Here is a 14,485-nt window from a genome sequence, read left to right as displayed (position 1 = left end):
TCTTCGTTCCGCCTCCTCCCGCCCGCTGACCAATCGCAAGCCGCAGCGGCACCTAGCAAGTTAGGCTGAGCGCCGGGGGAGCTTGGGCTGTACCACTGCGGCGGGGGACGGGGGGGGAAGATGTACCATCACTGGGGGGCGCAAAAGAGAGGGTGGGCGGGGAGGAACCATTCCCTGGGGGGGGGTGAGGGGGCTTGAACCATCCCAGGGGAGGGGGGACCCCAGGGCAGGGGGTGGGCGAGGGAGGGTCTGGGGGGGCTCCCAGGGCTGGGGTGGGGTCAGGGGGGTCCCGAGGGCTCCCTGGGCTGGGTTGGTCCGAGTGGGGTCCGTGTGCCCCCAGTGGGGTCCGTGCGCCGCGGGCATCACCCCACACACCCTACCCCATGGCAGCCCGGCCCTGCGAGGCCCCCGCCGCTGCAAACGCCTTTATTTCCCCAAAATTATTGTGAGAGAGGTCCTGCAAACGCCCTGGGGGGAGAGGGAGCGTCCCACAGCCGGGGGGGTGCAGTGGGCAGCGCTGCTGGAGGGGGCTCCCGCCATCACTGAGGGGTGAAGGGGGCGCCTCAGAGCGGGCTGAGGGGAGCCCTGAGGGGCTGGGGCCGGGATGTGCCCCAAGAAGGGCAGGGACAGCAGGGTGGGCACCGGACAGCAGAGTGGGCACCCTCTGGGCGCCCTGTGCCATCCCTTAGCATTTGGGGGTCTGCTCTGGTCATGCCCGGGGGGTGAGGAGGGCACAGAGCGGGCTGAGGGGAGCCCTGAGGGGCTGGGGCCTGGATGTGCCCCGGGAAGGGCAGGGACAGCAGGGTGGGCACCCTGAGCCATCCCCCAGCGCTTGGGGGTCTGCTCATCCCCTCCTGCAGGAGTCAAATCTGCTGCTCCCAAGCTCTGGAGCGCTGCAAATGTTCCCAGAGTTCACCCCCAGGCCGGGGCGGTGTCCATGGGGCCTGTGGGGACCCCGAAGGCTCAGGGCTGCTGCTGGTACTGGCCCTCGGTGGCGGTGAAGAAGTCCTCGAGGACACTCCTGAGGAAGTCGAAGGTGGGGCGCTCCTCGGGGCTCTCCTTCCAGCACTGCCTCATCAGCTCGTACAGCTCCGGCGGGCACTGCTCGGGCTGCGGCATGCGGTAACCCCGCTCCAGGTTCTGGATCACCTCGGGGTTCGTCATGCCTGGAGGGAGGCGAATGATGTGTGGGGATCAGGGTGGGTCACCCCCGTGGTGGGGGTGACACCCTGGGGTTGGTCATCCCTGCCAGGACCCAGGCTGGGTCACAGGAACCACCCTGGGATTGGTAATCCCTGCCAGGACAATGCCCAGGACTCGGTTTGGGTCACCTCAGTGCCACCCTGGAATTGGTCACCCCTGCGAGGACAATGCCCCGGACCCGGTTTGGGTCACCCCAATGTCACAGAGACCACCCTGGGGTTGGTCATCCCTGCCAGGACCCAGTCTGGGTCACAGGAAGCACCCCAGGGTTGGTCATTCCTGCCAGGACAATGCCCAGGACTTGGTTTGGGTCACCTCAGTGCCACCCTGGGGTCAGTCACCCTTGCCAGGACAATGCCCAGGACTCATTTTGGGTCACCCCAGGTTTTAGGGAGCACCCCAGGCTCAGCCACCCTTTCAGCCCCACAACATCCAGGACCCATTTGGGGTCACAGGGACCACTCCAGCATTGCTCATTCCTGCCAGGACAATGCCCAGGACCCAGTTTAGGTGGCAGGGACCACCCTGGAGCTGGTCATCCTTGCCAGGACAGTGTCCAGGACCCTTTTTGGGCCACAGGGACCCCCCTAAGATTGGCCACCCCTGCAAGGACAATGCCCAGGACCCACTTAGGGTCACAGCTACCACCCCACCCTCCCTAACCCCACATGGGGGGCACCTCCCACCCCCTCCCACGCCCGTAACCCCTCCCCAGGTGGCTCCGGTGCCTGCTGCAGCCCCGTTGGGCAGGGAGCCAGGCTGGCAGCGGCGTGCGTGCAGCGCTGCACGCACACACACACCCACAGACACACAGACAGACACACCGACACACACACCGAGGGCGTGCCAGCCCCGCAGCTGCCCCAGAATCCCGACCTGGGTACGGGATGCGGCCGTAGGTGATGATCTCGGTGAGCAGGATGCCGAAGGACCACACGTCCGACTTGATGGTGAACGTGCCGTAGTTGATGGCCTCGGGCGCCGTCCACTTAATCGGGAATTTGGCTCCTGCGAAGCGGAGAAAAGGGAAGGGAGGGGATGAAGCGCCCTGGCTGAGCTGGAATCGCGGCGTTAATCCCGGGGGACAGTCCCCAGCCGGGCTGTGTCGCTGCTTGGGGACAGGCTGGCTTTGGTGGCAGCCGCGCAAAGCAGGAGCCTCGCTCCAGCGGCGGGGAGCAGGATGGAAAAGGGAAAAACATCCTTGAAACGCTCCCCGGAGATCCAGGGTCCCTGTCCGATGTCCCCAAGCCCTGTGACCCCCGGGCTGAGCGGGGCTCACCCTCCCGAGCCGTGTACTCGTTGTCCTCGATGAGCCGGGCCAGCCCAAAATCGGCGATTTTGCAGCACAGTGTGTCCGAGACCAGGATGTTGGCGGCCCTCAGGTCCCTGTGGATGTAATTCTTGGCCTCGATGAAAGCCATGCCTTCAGCAATCTGGGGTTTGTAATTATTAATGAATTGTGGTCGTTAATGAACGGCTCCAGCCCCGCAGAGCTCTCCCAGCTCCATCCCCATCTCTCTGCTCCCCGCTCACCTGAGCTGCCATGTCCAGGAGTTTGTTGATGCTCAGCTTGGTTCCTTCCGGGGTCTTGAGGAAATCCAAGAGGCTGCCTGAGATGCAAGCAGCAGTTCTCAGCTCCCGGGGGGGTCACAAGGACACTGTCCCCCCCCAAATAAAGCTCTGGGAATGTGGCCAGGAGAACACAGAAAGGGATTTTTGCCCAAGCTGGAGTGGGAGAGAACAAAGGCAAAGCTTCCCCAGGGCTGGAGGCAATGCCCAGGACCCACTTTGGGTGGCAGGGACCACCCCAGGCTTGGTCACCCCTGCAAGGACAATGCCCAGGACCCACTTTGGGCCACAGGGACCACCCCAGACTCTGTCACCCCTGCCAGGACAATGCCCAGGACTCAAGCTGGGTCACCCCCAGGTTTTCGGGACCAGCCTAGGGTTGGTCACCCTTGCCAGGACAATGCCCAGGATCCAGTTTGGGTGGCAGGGACCACCCCAGGCTTGGTCCTGCCTTCCAGGACAATGCCCAGAACCCAATCTGGGCCACAAGGACCCCCCTAAGATTGGTCACCCCTGCCAGAACAATGCCCAAGACCCATTTTGGGCCACAGGGACCACCCCAGGCTCTGTCACCCCTGCCAGGACAATGCCCAGCACACATCACTCTCCCAGTTTAGATGGGAATTTTTCCCAGCTTGAACTTTATCCCAAAGACCTTTTCCAACCTTAAAACCCCAGACCTCCGTGGCCACATCCCCGAGGACGGGGCAGCACCTGGAGCCCCCCGGGGTGGCCTCACCCTTCTCCATGAACTCGGTGATGATGTAGATGGGCTCCTTGGTGACCACGGCGTAGAGCCTCACCAGCCGCGGGTGCTGCAGCTTCTTCATCAGGTTGGCCTCGGCCAGGAAGGCGCTGGGTGACATGCTGCCAGCCTTGAGGCTCTTCACTGCCACCTTCGTGTGCCCGTTGTAGAAACCTTGGGGTGAGACAGAGTAGAAATTTTCTAGAGTAGAAATCCATTTTGATTTAGGTAAAATGTACATCTTTGAGTGAAGTCTGTAGTTTGAAAACTACAGAGCAGAAATTTTCTAGAGTAGAAATCCATTTTAAGTGAAATGTACATCTTTAATTGTCCGGAGTGGGAGATCCCTGCTGGAGGATCCCGCTGCTCGCTCTGCTGCCCCGGTTCCACCCTGACTCACCCATCCAGACCTCTCCGAACTGCCCCGCTCCCAGCTTCTCCACCAGCTTCAGCGACTCTCGCGGCACCTCCCACTCGTCCTGCCACCACGGCTTCTGCGGCCTCTGCGTCCGGCAGGGCTTGCCCAGGCGGCAGCAGAGCCCGTCGGAGTTGCCTGGGCCACAGGGAGGCAGAGCTGGGCCAGCGCCGGCACCCGGCACGAGCCGGGGCTGGGCTGGGGCACTGCGAGCAGCAGGTCCTGCTCATCCCATCCCATCCCGTTCCGTCCCATCCCATCCCATCCCATCCCATCCCATCCCATCCCATCCCATCCCATCTCATCCCATTCCCATTCCTTCCTGTTTCACCCCATCCAATTTTCTTCTCTTCCACTCCCATCTTATCTTGTCCCATCCCATCCCATCCCATTCCATCCCATCCCATCCCATCCCATCCCATCCCATCCCATCCCATCCCATCCCATCCCATCCCATCCCATCCCATCCCATTCCCATTCCTTCCTGTTTCACCCCATCCAATTTTCTTCTCTTCCCCCCATCTTATCTTGTCCCATCCCATCCCATCCCATTCCATCCCATTCCATCCCATCCCATCCCATCCCATCCCTTCCTGTTTCACCCCATCCAATTTTCTTCTCTTCCACTCCCATCTTATCTTGTCCCATCCCATCCCATCCCATCCCATCCCGTCCCATCCCGTCCCATCCCGTCCCATCCCACAACTTTCCTATCCCATCCTATCCCATTCCATCCTGTTTGGTGCCATCCCCTCCTGTCCCATCCCATCCTGTACCATCCCCTCTTATTCTCTCCTATTTCCATCCCATCCTATCCCATTCTCATCCCATCGTGTTCCACCCTATCCAATTCTCTTCCATTCCCATTTCATCTTGTCCCATATCATCCTGCCCCATCCCATCCCATCCCATCCCCACCCCATTCCCATCCCGTTCCCATCCCGTTCCCACGTGTGTAGTGCTGCACCAGCTCCCTGAGGCTGCCGAAGGGGGCCCGGGGGGAGATGTAGAAGCCGCCATTGTCCAGGTTCCGGATCTTGTAGTGCTTCACCGTCTCTCCCTGGCTCTCGTCCAGGTCCCGCACGGACAGCGAGTACGAGCCTGGGGACAGGGACACCCGTGGGACCCCCGAGCCCTCCTGGGGACCCCCGAGCCCTCCCAAGCTCCCCGAGCCCCAGGGTCCCGTGGGCAGCACCTTTGGAGGTCTCGCTCTCGCGGATGAGGAAGGAGCCGTGGGTGTTGCCCGAGGCCAGGAGCTGCCGCTCGGCATCCTTGCGGCTGAGGTTCTTGAAGAACCACCTGGGGACACAAGGTAGGGTCAGGGCACAGGGCACCCGGCCACTGGGGATTTGTGGGGTGCTGCAGGCTCCTTCCCAGAGATCAAATCCCGCCAGGACACATCCATGGATCCATCCATCCATCCATCCATCCATCATGGATCCATCCATCCATCCCTGCATCCATCCATCCATCCATCATGGATCCATCCATCCAACTCTCCATGGATCCATCCATCCATCCATCCATCCATCCATGGATCCATCCATGGATCCATCCATCCAAAGATTCATCCATCCATCATCCATTCATCCATCTGTCATGGATCCATCCATCCCTCCATCCATCCCTCCCTCACCGCCCTCTCCCTCCCCACTCACGGCTCGGGCTCCAAGCTGTTCACCAAGGCCACGAAGTTGTGTGGGATCAGCCCCTCCTGGCCCGTGGTGAGCGACTGCGCCTTCCACCACTCCCCATTCCTGCAGGGACAGAGCTCAGTGAGAACCCCAAGCCCCCAGTGAGCCCCCCAGCCCCTCAGTGAGCCCCCCAGCCCCTCTGGGGTTCCTCACTCTTCCAGCACTCGCAGCTTCTCCCCCTTGCGCAGCCCCAGGTCCCCGTCGTGCTTGGGCTCGTAGTTGTACAGGGCCACCACCAGCTTGTCTGTGGGGACAAGAGCAGGGACAGGGTGGCAGTGGAGGGTCTGGGGGTGTCACAGCCGCCCCCCAGGCCACAGCCATGCCTCACCTTGCATGGGGGAGCACGGAGGTGACGAGGACTCGTAGGACACCAGGGGGTCTCGGACCTCGGAGCCGTTGCAGATCGGCCTCTGCCAGGGGACAGGAGCCCCGTGAGCCCCCAGCTCGTGGGGTTTGGGCACCTCTGGGGGTGTTTGGGCACGGGGATCGGGGTCTGTCACCCCTGCTCACCTGGCGCTTGCTGTCGGGCTCGATGGGGTAGTTGCAGTGCTCACAGATGTCAATGTTCTCGATCCAGTCCTCGTCGTAGTCCGAGCTGCAGCAGCAGCCCATGGTGGCTGTGGGGGACACAGGTGACACAGGGCAACCCATCGCTGGTTCTCCTCATGCTCCAGTGCATCCCCATTCCTGCATCCACCCATCATCCATCCATCCATCCATCCATCCATCCATCCATCCATCCATCCATCCATCCATCCATCCATCCATCCCAGCAGAACCGGGGGCATTCCCTGACTCCCTCACCAGCCGTTATTTCCTCCTAATTTATCCTGCCTGCATTAATTAAAGCCACTGAAGGCAATTAGTGCCCAGCCTGAGGCTCCTCTGTGCCAGCTCCTCCCCGCTGTGCCCCTCTGGGGCTGATCCCTCTGCTCTCCCTGCGCATAACAGCCTCCTCATTAACATCCCATTAGCAATTAATTAACACACTCCTGCAGCTCGCCTTTAACGAGCTCTGGCTGGGCAAGCACCTCCCTGACCCTAAACCCATCTCACAGCCCGATGGAGGCACTTCCAAACTCCTTTTCCTACAAATTCCCACCCTCCCTGCACACCCAGGCCCGTTCCTGCTGCAGCGGCGATGTCCCTAAAGCCCCGATCCTGCAATGCCCCCGAGGCTCAGCCAGGGTGACACCAGTGTCACTGCGGTGCCACCAGGGCGTGGGCACCTTTCTCAGGAGCTCTGCAAACCCCACGGGCACCTCTGGCCTTGCTGAGAGCCTGAGCATGGCACAAACCCTGTGGGCAACTCTGGCTTTCCCAAAAATGCTGAGCATGGCACAAACCCAGGCACCTCTGCCTTTCCTGAAAGCGCTGAGCATGGCACAAACCCCGTGGGCACCTCTGGGATTCCCAAAACCACTGAGAGTGGCACAAATCCGGGCACCTCTGGCCTTGCTGAGAACACTGAGTGTGGCACAAACCCCACGGGCACCTCTGGCCTTCCCAAAAACACTGAGAGTGGCACAAATCTGGGCACCTCTGGCCTTGCTGAGAGTGCTGAGCATGCACAAATCTGGGCACCTTTGGCATTCCTAAAAACACTGAGCATGGCACAAACCCCGTGGGCACCTCTGGGTGAGAACGCTGAGTGTGGCACAAACCCCGTGGGCACCTCTGGGATTCCCAAACACTGAGTGGAAAATCTGGGACCCTGGCCTTGCTGAGAACACTGAGTGTGGCAAAACCCCACGCCCTCTGGCCTTCAAAAACGGTGTGGAAAATCTGGGACCTGGCCTTGCTGAGAGTGCTGAGCATGCACAAATCTGGGACCTTTGGCATTCTAAAACAGAGCATGGCACAAACCCCGTGGGCACCTCTGGGTGAGAACGCTGAGTGTGGCACAAACCCCGTGGGCACCTCTGGCCTTCCCAAAACACTCAGCGTGGCACAAACCTGGGCACTTCTGGGATTCCCAAAACCACTGAGATTGGCACAAACCCGGGCACCTCTGGCCTTGCTGAGAGTGCTGAACCTGGCACAAACCCCATGGGCACCTCTGGCCTCCCCAAAACGCTGAGCGTGGCACAAACCCCGGCAGCGGCGCGTGAGCCCCGGAAAAGTCTCTTCTGCAGAATCCCCCACGCCCACGGGGCCAGGATCTGTCCCGGCTGTGACTTCCGCAGGGTTTTGTCACCACCAGCCAGCCCAGGTGTGTCACAGCCCCAGCTGTGCCCCCCTGACCTGGCAGCCAGGGCACGTGGTGCTCGTTCAGTGAGAGTTGGGGGTCCCCAGGGAGGGTTTGGGGTCCCCAGGGAGGGTTTGGGATTCTTAGGCAGGGTTTGGTGTCCCTAAGGTGAGTTTGAGGTCCCCAAGGAGGGTTTGGGGTCCCTAAGGAGAGTTTGGGATTCCTAAGGAGGGTTTGGGCTCCCCAAGGAGGGTTTGGGTTTCCTAGGCAGGATTTGGGGTCCCCAGGGAGGGTTTGGGGTCCCTAAGGAGAGTTTGGGATTCCTAAGGAGGGTTTGGGATTCCTAGGCAGGGTTTGGGGTTCCTAAGGAGGGTTTGGGATCCCTAAGGAGAGTTTGGGGTCCCCAAGGAGGGTTTGGGGTCCCTAAGGAGAGTTTGGGTTCCCCAAGGAGGGTTTGGGGTCCCTAAGGAGAGTTTGGGGTTCCTAAGGAGAGTTTGGGTTCCCCAAGGAGGGTTTGGGGTCCCTAAGGAGAGTTTGGGATTTCTAAGGAGGGTTTGGGATTCCTAGGGAAGGTTTTGGGGTCCCTAAGGAGGGTTTGGGGTCCCCAGGGAGGGTTTGGGGTCCCTAAGGAGGAGGGTTTGGGGTCCTCAGGGGGCGCTTGCGCTGTCCAAGGAGGATTTGGGGTTCCAAATTCACCAACATTTTGAGGTTTTTCTGAGCAGGACCCATCTCCAGTTCAGCTTTTAAGGACCAAAACAACATCAAAGTGCCCACATTTCTTAGCCAGGTAGCCAGGAAAGTAAAAAATCCAAAATTCACCAACATTTTGAGGCTTTTCTGAGCAGGACCCAGCTCAAACTCAGCTTTTAAGGACCAAAACAGCAGCAAAGTGCCCACATTTCTTACCCAGAGCTCAAGGAGAGCTGAGAAATCCCAAACCCACCCCCTGAGGCCCTGGAGGAGCTGCCCAGAGCTCTTCAAACCCCTCCAGGAGCTGTTTTTCTGTTTTTTCCTCCCGGGCTGAGGAGGGAGGTGCTACTATTGTGCTTTTTTTTTTTTTCTTTTCTCTCCCAGCCCCAAGCCACAGAGTAATTTCCACCCAGCAGCCGTTTCACGAGAAAAAAAAAAAACCAAAAAAAACCCCAAAAAAGCTGTTTGAAGTCATTTTTGTTTTGTTTTTTGATGCAACCGAATTTCTTTGTGCCAAAGGGGCTGGCAGGTGGGCACGGGTGTCTGTGCCAGGTGTGTGCTCCTATTTTTGGGTTTTTTTTTTTTTCTCTGGGTTTGGGGTCCCTGTCCTGTCCTGTGCTGTCCCTTCCTCCCACGCGGCGCTGCTGGTTTGTCACCAGGGTGAGGAGCTGAAATCTGAGCTGTGCCCGGGCCTGCATGGGCACCCAGTGCTGGCACAGCCTGGCAGTGCCACCAGGGCCGTGTCCCCAAGGCTGCCACTGCAGCAGGGAGGGGGTGGCACCGAGCCGGCAGCAAAAATGGGAATTTCTGAGAGCCTGGAGCCCAAATTGGGCACCAAAAATGGAATTTCTGAGAGCCTGAACCCCAAATTGGGCACCAAAAATGGGAATTTCCTAAATTGGGCACCAAAAATGGGAATTTCTGAGAGCCTGGAGCCCCAAATTGGGCATCAAAAATGGGAATTTCTGAGAGCCTGAACCCCAAATTGGGCACCAAAAATGGGAATTTCTGAGAGCCTGAACCCTGAATTGGGCACCAAAAATGGAAGCACCAAAAATGGGAATTTCTGAGCACCTGAAGCCCCAAACTGGGCACCGAAAAAATGGAAATTGGGCACCAAAAATGGGAATTTCTGTGAGCCTGGAGCCCCAAACTGGGCACCGAAAAAATGGAAATTGGGCATCAAAATGGGAATTTCTGAGAGTCTGGAGCCCCAAACTGGGCACCAGCCTTGAGAAAGCAGCACGGAGCTGCTGCCTGTCCCTCGGGCACAGCCCTGGGGACAAAACTGCAGATGGAGGTTTGGGGAGGGCCCCATGCCCTGGCAGGCCCCCCAGGCGGGCAGGGGACATGGGGACAGCGCCTTTGTGCCCCCCAGGGTGCCCCAGAGGGACACAGAGCCCAGCCCGGCTCGGAACAAACCCGAGCCCCCATTTCCATCCCTCCCACCCCCCCCGGGTGCCCCCCAAACCCTGCCCCGGCTCTCACCTGGCGCAGCGGGGCGGGTGAGGAGCGGCCGCTCTCACTGAGCCATGTCCCGCGCCGTCACATCCTCCTCATCCTCGGCAGCCCCACAGGAGCCCCCCGAGCCTTTTGGGGTGCAAAGCAGAGTCCCTCGAGCCTTTTGGGGTGCAGAGAGGAGCGTCCCGAGCCTTGTAGGGTGAAGATCGGAGCCCCCCGAGCCTTGTGGGGTGCAAAGCGGAGCCCCCCGATCCTTATGGGGTGTGGAGAGGAGCCCCCCGAGCCTTGTAGGGTGAAGATTGGAGCCCCCCCGATCCTTATGGGGTGCAGAGCAGAGTCCCTCAAGCCGGGTGGGATGCAGTGAGGACCCCCCCGATCCTTTTGGGGTGCGGAGAGGAGCCCCTCTAACCTTGTGGGGTGCAAAGCGGGGCTCCCTAAGCCTTGTAGGGTGAAGAGTGGAACCCCCCGGGTGTTTTGGGGTGCAGAGAGGAGCCCCCCGAACATTTTGGGATGCGGAGAGGTTCCCCCCGAGCCTTATGGGGTGAAGAGTGGAGCCTCCCGGGTGTTTTGGGGTGTGGAGAGGAGACCCTCAAGCGTAATGGAATGCAAAGAGGAGCTCCCCGCTCCTTTTGGGGTGCGGAGAGGATCCCCCGCTCCTTTTGGGGTGCAAAGAGAAGCCCCCCCGAGCCTTTAGGGGCGCAGAGCAGAATCCCTCAAGCCGGGCGGGATGCAGAGAGGAGCCCCTCAAACCTTGTGGGGTGCAGAGCAGAGTCCCTCGAGCCTTTCGGGGTGCGGAGCGGAGCCCCCCGGGTGTTTCGGGGCGCGCAGCGGAGCCCCCGGCCCGGCTGCGCCGCCGCTGTCGCCGCCTCGCCCCGGTTTCCGCCTCATGAGCGGAGCCGAGAGGAGCCCGGGGCCGTTCTCAGCTCGCCCCCGACCGCAAGAGCAGCGAGTGACAAACCCCGATGGCTTCCTGCCACCGCCGGTCCCCTGGCGAGGGCACGCTGAGCGCCTGGGGGTGGCACCTGCTGCCAGCGCCCCTCTGTCCCCTCTGTCCCCTCTGTCCCCTCTGTCCCTGTGCTGTCCCTGCACTGTCCCCGCGCTGTCCCCGCTGTGTCTGCGCTGTCCCCTCTGTGCCACCCTGGCGGTCCCTGCTCCACCCCATTGTCCCCTCCTGGCACTGCCACCCTCCTCCGTGTGCCCCAATGTCCCCCGTGCGCTGCTGGACGCTGCTCAGAGCCCCCTTGGGCTGTCACCGCCGTGTCACCACCGGCCTGGGCAGCCCGAGAGCCGCGGTGACAAGGACCGGAGGGGACCCGCGGTGGCCCCGGGAGGTGGCAGCGCTGTTTTAGGGACAGCAGCCACAGCGGCATTGTGCTGGCTGCGTTGATGGGGCGGGAAGCCGCAGGCACAGGCAGGAAGCGCGGAGGTGACAGAGCGGGGGGATGTGGCAGCTTGGGGGGCACATTCGGGCTCTGCTCGTGTCCTGGGAGGGAGGAGCCGCCCCCAAAATGATCCCCAAAGCTCCCCTGGCGCTGCCTCACCCGGGGGTCTGTGGATGTCGCATCCCCAAGTGGCACCTGGAGGTGCCACCCGCCAAAAAAAGGGCGGGAGTCACATCTGGAGGCACCGACAAGGAAAAGCCATCGGCTCTCAGCTCCTTTTATTCCACCTCAGAGGGCTGAACCCCAACATCCCCAGGGCCGGGCCCCAAAACGCCCCAGGGGGGATGGTGACAATCCCGTGCCCGTGAGGATGGTGACACTCAGGGACGGTGACATTCCCGTGCCCCGGGGATGGTGACACTTCTGTGCTCATGGGGATGGTGACATTGCTGTGCCCATGGAGATGGTGACACCCATGGGGATGGTGACATTCCCGTGCCCTGGGGATGGTGACATTGCCATGGGGACGGTGACACTCCTGTGCCCTGTAGGGACAGTGACATTGCTGTGTCCCAGGGGAGATGGTGACACCCATGGGGATGGTGACATTGCCGTGCCCTGGAGGCGATGGTGACATTCCCATGTCCATGGGAATGGTGACACTCATGGGGATGGTGACACTCCCGTGCCCCTCGGGGATGGTGACACCCACAGGGAAGGTGACACACCCGTGCCACCGCAGCGTGTCACCACCCTGGGGACAGCACGGTCCTGCCCCGAGTCCCGAGGGTCCCCAAACCCCCGCGGTGCCCCGGGCGGGGCGGGCTCAGCACAGCGAGAAGCGGCGGGAGTTGATGTTCATGCGGGTGACCCCGATGTGCTTGAGCGGCGTGGAGAGCAGGAAGGCGGCCTTGGGGGGGATGGTGCACAGCAGATCCGAGTCTTCCTCGCAGCCCTCGAGGCCGAAGGTGGCGTCGTCCAGCATCTCCTTGTGCTGGTGGCAGGCCTGCTCCACCTTCAGCCGGTGCAGCCGCGCCCGCAGCCGCATCAGCTGCTGCGCCAGCCGCTGGTCCAGGGCCTGCATCTCCCGCTGGGGGAAGGAGGGAACAGCCATGGAGCCGCGGGATCGGTGCCCGGGCAGCGGGGATGGCGCTCGGCCAGGCCACAGACCCCGCGATCCGCCCGCGGTGCCAGACCGTGCCCTCTGTGCCACCCCCAGAGCGGCAGCAGGGGGTCACAAGGGGGTGACCGCCACAAGGCCACCACCCCCGGTGCCATGAGGGGTCAGGGGCAGAGCTGTGACACCCCAGAGCCGCAAAAACCTCGGGAAAATCCCTGCGCACCCAGAGGACCCCAGACCCCCGCACCCCGCCGTGCCCGGTCCCCAGCACTCCCTGTCCCCGTGCCACTCACCAGCTCCGTCCTGAGCCACTCCAGAGCCGCCTCCACGGTGGCAAAGCCACAGACGCCCCCAGGCTGCGGCTGCCGGGGCTGCGGGGGGCTCTGCAGCGCCCCGGGGGTGCCCCAGCGCTGCCCCCTCACCCGCGCCTCCCACTCCAGGTACGAGGGTCTGCGCGTCTGCAGCTTCAGCTTGGCCGCCAGCGCCTTCAGGCTCTCCAGGTTCTCCTGCTCCCAGGTGGGCTCCTCCTCGCCCAGTTCCTTGAATTTCAGCTGGCTGAGAGCCATGGTGGGACGAAGCAGAGCGGGTCCCAAAAAGCTCCGCTGATTCCTGCGCCCTCAACGCCTCCCCAGGGGTGAATGAAGCCCCCGCACTGCCCGCGACCACCCACCCGCTGCCTGCCCCAGCTGCACCCGGTTCCCGGCTATTTATCCACCCCTCGAGGACGAATCCGATGGGCAGGAATTTCCTTATCTAGAGGAGTATTTTTGGCTTCTTGCGTTGTTTTTTTTTTTGTTTTGTTTTGTTTTGGTTTTTTTTGTTTTATTTTGTTGGGGTTTTTTTTTTTTCCTTTTCTTTTCTTTTTTAACATCATTGTCTCCTCCCGGGAGGAGCCTCCCCGTTCCCGGACGGAGCCACCACCGGGCACGGAGGAGCGGGAATGATTGAATGATTTATCCCCGGCCTCAGCCGCCCTTCCCCGCTTCTTGGGGGGGCCCAAAAAAACCCGAGGAAGGAAAAAGAAACGGGGGGGGGGGGCAGCCGGGGTCCCGCACCCGGACGCGACCTTAAGGTGGAGCCGCGTCCGGATGTGTCCTGCGCCAGCTCCCCGCGCCCGCCGCGCTCCAGGGGCAACGGGGGTGGCTCAGGGGTCTCACCTGCGTCTCCGGGGTCCCACCTGCCCACCGCCGTCCCCCCCAGACCCCCAGAGTATCCCCAAAATCCCCCCCGTTCTCCCCTTGCGCCGCTCCCCAGTCCCGCTGTCCCCTCCCGTGTCCCCTCCCACGCGCCCCCCCCGTGTCCCCTCGCTGTGGCACCGCACGCAGGGACCCCAAACCCAGCCCCAAATCCAGCCCCGGGCATCGCCGCCTCTCTCCGAGCCGGGCCGGGCCGGGCCACCTTAAACCCGACATCCGCCGGCCGGGCCGGGCCGGGCCGGGCTGTGCGGGGACATCGCCACCTCCCCTTCCACCCCGAGTGCCCCAACTCCCCCTCCGCGCCCCCAAACCCCCGTCCGAGCACCCTGAACTCTTCCTTGTCCCCCCAAATCCCCTGCTTGCGCCCTAAAATTCCCGTTTGCACCCCCAAAAAAACCTCTCCTTGTGGCCGGCAGGTCCCTGTTGGCACTCTGAGGTGCCCTGCTCGCACCCGGCTTGTCCCCCCAGGTCCCCACCTGCCCCCCAGCCCGAGCAGGTAAGCAGAGGGGTGCCCGGGGCAGCAGCACTGCCACCCACCCTCCTCCTCCTCCTCCTCCTCCAGCCCCGGGGGTGGCTCTGGGGACAGCAGAGCCCGTGGGGACCGGGTGGTGTCGGGCTCGCTAACGGGAGCAGCCCAGCGGGGCGGGGTAGGACCGGGAGCTGCTCCCTGCGATCCCAAAAATCCCCCCCCAAAATCCCCTCCAGCGCAGCCCGCTGTGCCTCAGTTTCCCCGCTGCCTGGCGGAGCCATGTGGCACTGCCGCGCGCTGGAGGTGACAATGCCACCACGGAGAGGGGACAGCGCGCCGCGTGACGCGCGGGG

The 14,485-nt window shown here is 62.1% G+C and overlaps 2 protein-coding genes across 4 annotated transcripts; both read right to left on the bottom strand.

The window, feature by feature from the left end:
• Positions 1–843: 843 nt before the first annotated feature.
• On the bottom strand, positions 844–6,238 carry LCK (LCK proto-oncogene, Src family tyrosine kinase). 3 transcript variants are annotated; one of them, XM_030964549.1, is made up of 12 exons: positions 6,127–6,238; positions 5,955–6,005; positions 5,780–5,870; positions 5,591–5,689; positions 5,128–5,231; positions 4,884–5,033; positions 3,918–4,070; positions 3,512–3,691; positions 2,737–2,813; positions 2,483–2,636; positions 2,080–2,211; positions 844–1,166 (listed from the first exon to the last, which is right to left on the bottom strand). In XM_030964549.1, the coding sequence occupies exons 1-12, from the start codon at positions 6,236–6,238 to the stop codon at positions 964–966; spliced, it is 1,506 nt and encodes a 501-aa protein (XP_030820409.1). In that variant the 3' UTR covers positions 844–963. The 3 variants fall into 3 exon arrangements, with proteins under 3 accessions (XP_030820409.1, XP_030820408.1, XP_030820410.1); XM_030964548.1 differs by having other exon boundaries at positions 5,955–6,036; positions 6,137–6,238; XM_030964550.1 differs by lacking the exon at positions 3,918–4,070 and having other exon boundaries at positions 5,955–6,036; positions 6,137–6,238.
• Positions 6,239–12,153: 5,915 nt separating this feature from the next.
• FAM167B (family with sequence similarity 167 member B) lies at positions 12,154–13,066 on the bottom strand. Its single transcript, XM_030964704.1, has 2 exons — positions 12,761–13,066; positions 12,154–12,437 (listed from the first exon to the last, which is right to left on the bottom strand). Exons 1-2 carry the CDS (start codon positions 13,031–13,033, stop codon positions 12,174–12,176), a joined length of 537 nt encoding a protein of 178 aa, XP_030820564.1. The 5' UTR covers positions 13,034–13,066; the 3' UTR covers positions 12,154–12,173.
• Between the last annotated feature and the right edge of the window lie 1,419 nt (positions 13,067–14,485).

Source organism: Camarhynchus parvulus, chromosome 23 (assembly GCF_901933205.1).
Source record: "Camarhynchus parvulus chromosome 23, STF_HiC, whole genome shotgun sequence".
Taxonomy (NCBI): domain Eukaryota; kingdom Metazoa; phylum Chordata; class Aves; order Passeriformes; family Thraupidae; genus Camarhynchus; species Camarhynchus parvulus.
The sequence above is the reverse complement of the archived record's forward strand: the minus strand, read 5'-3'. Positions and strand labels throughout refer to the sequence as shown.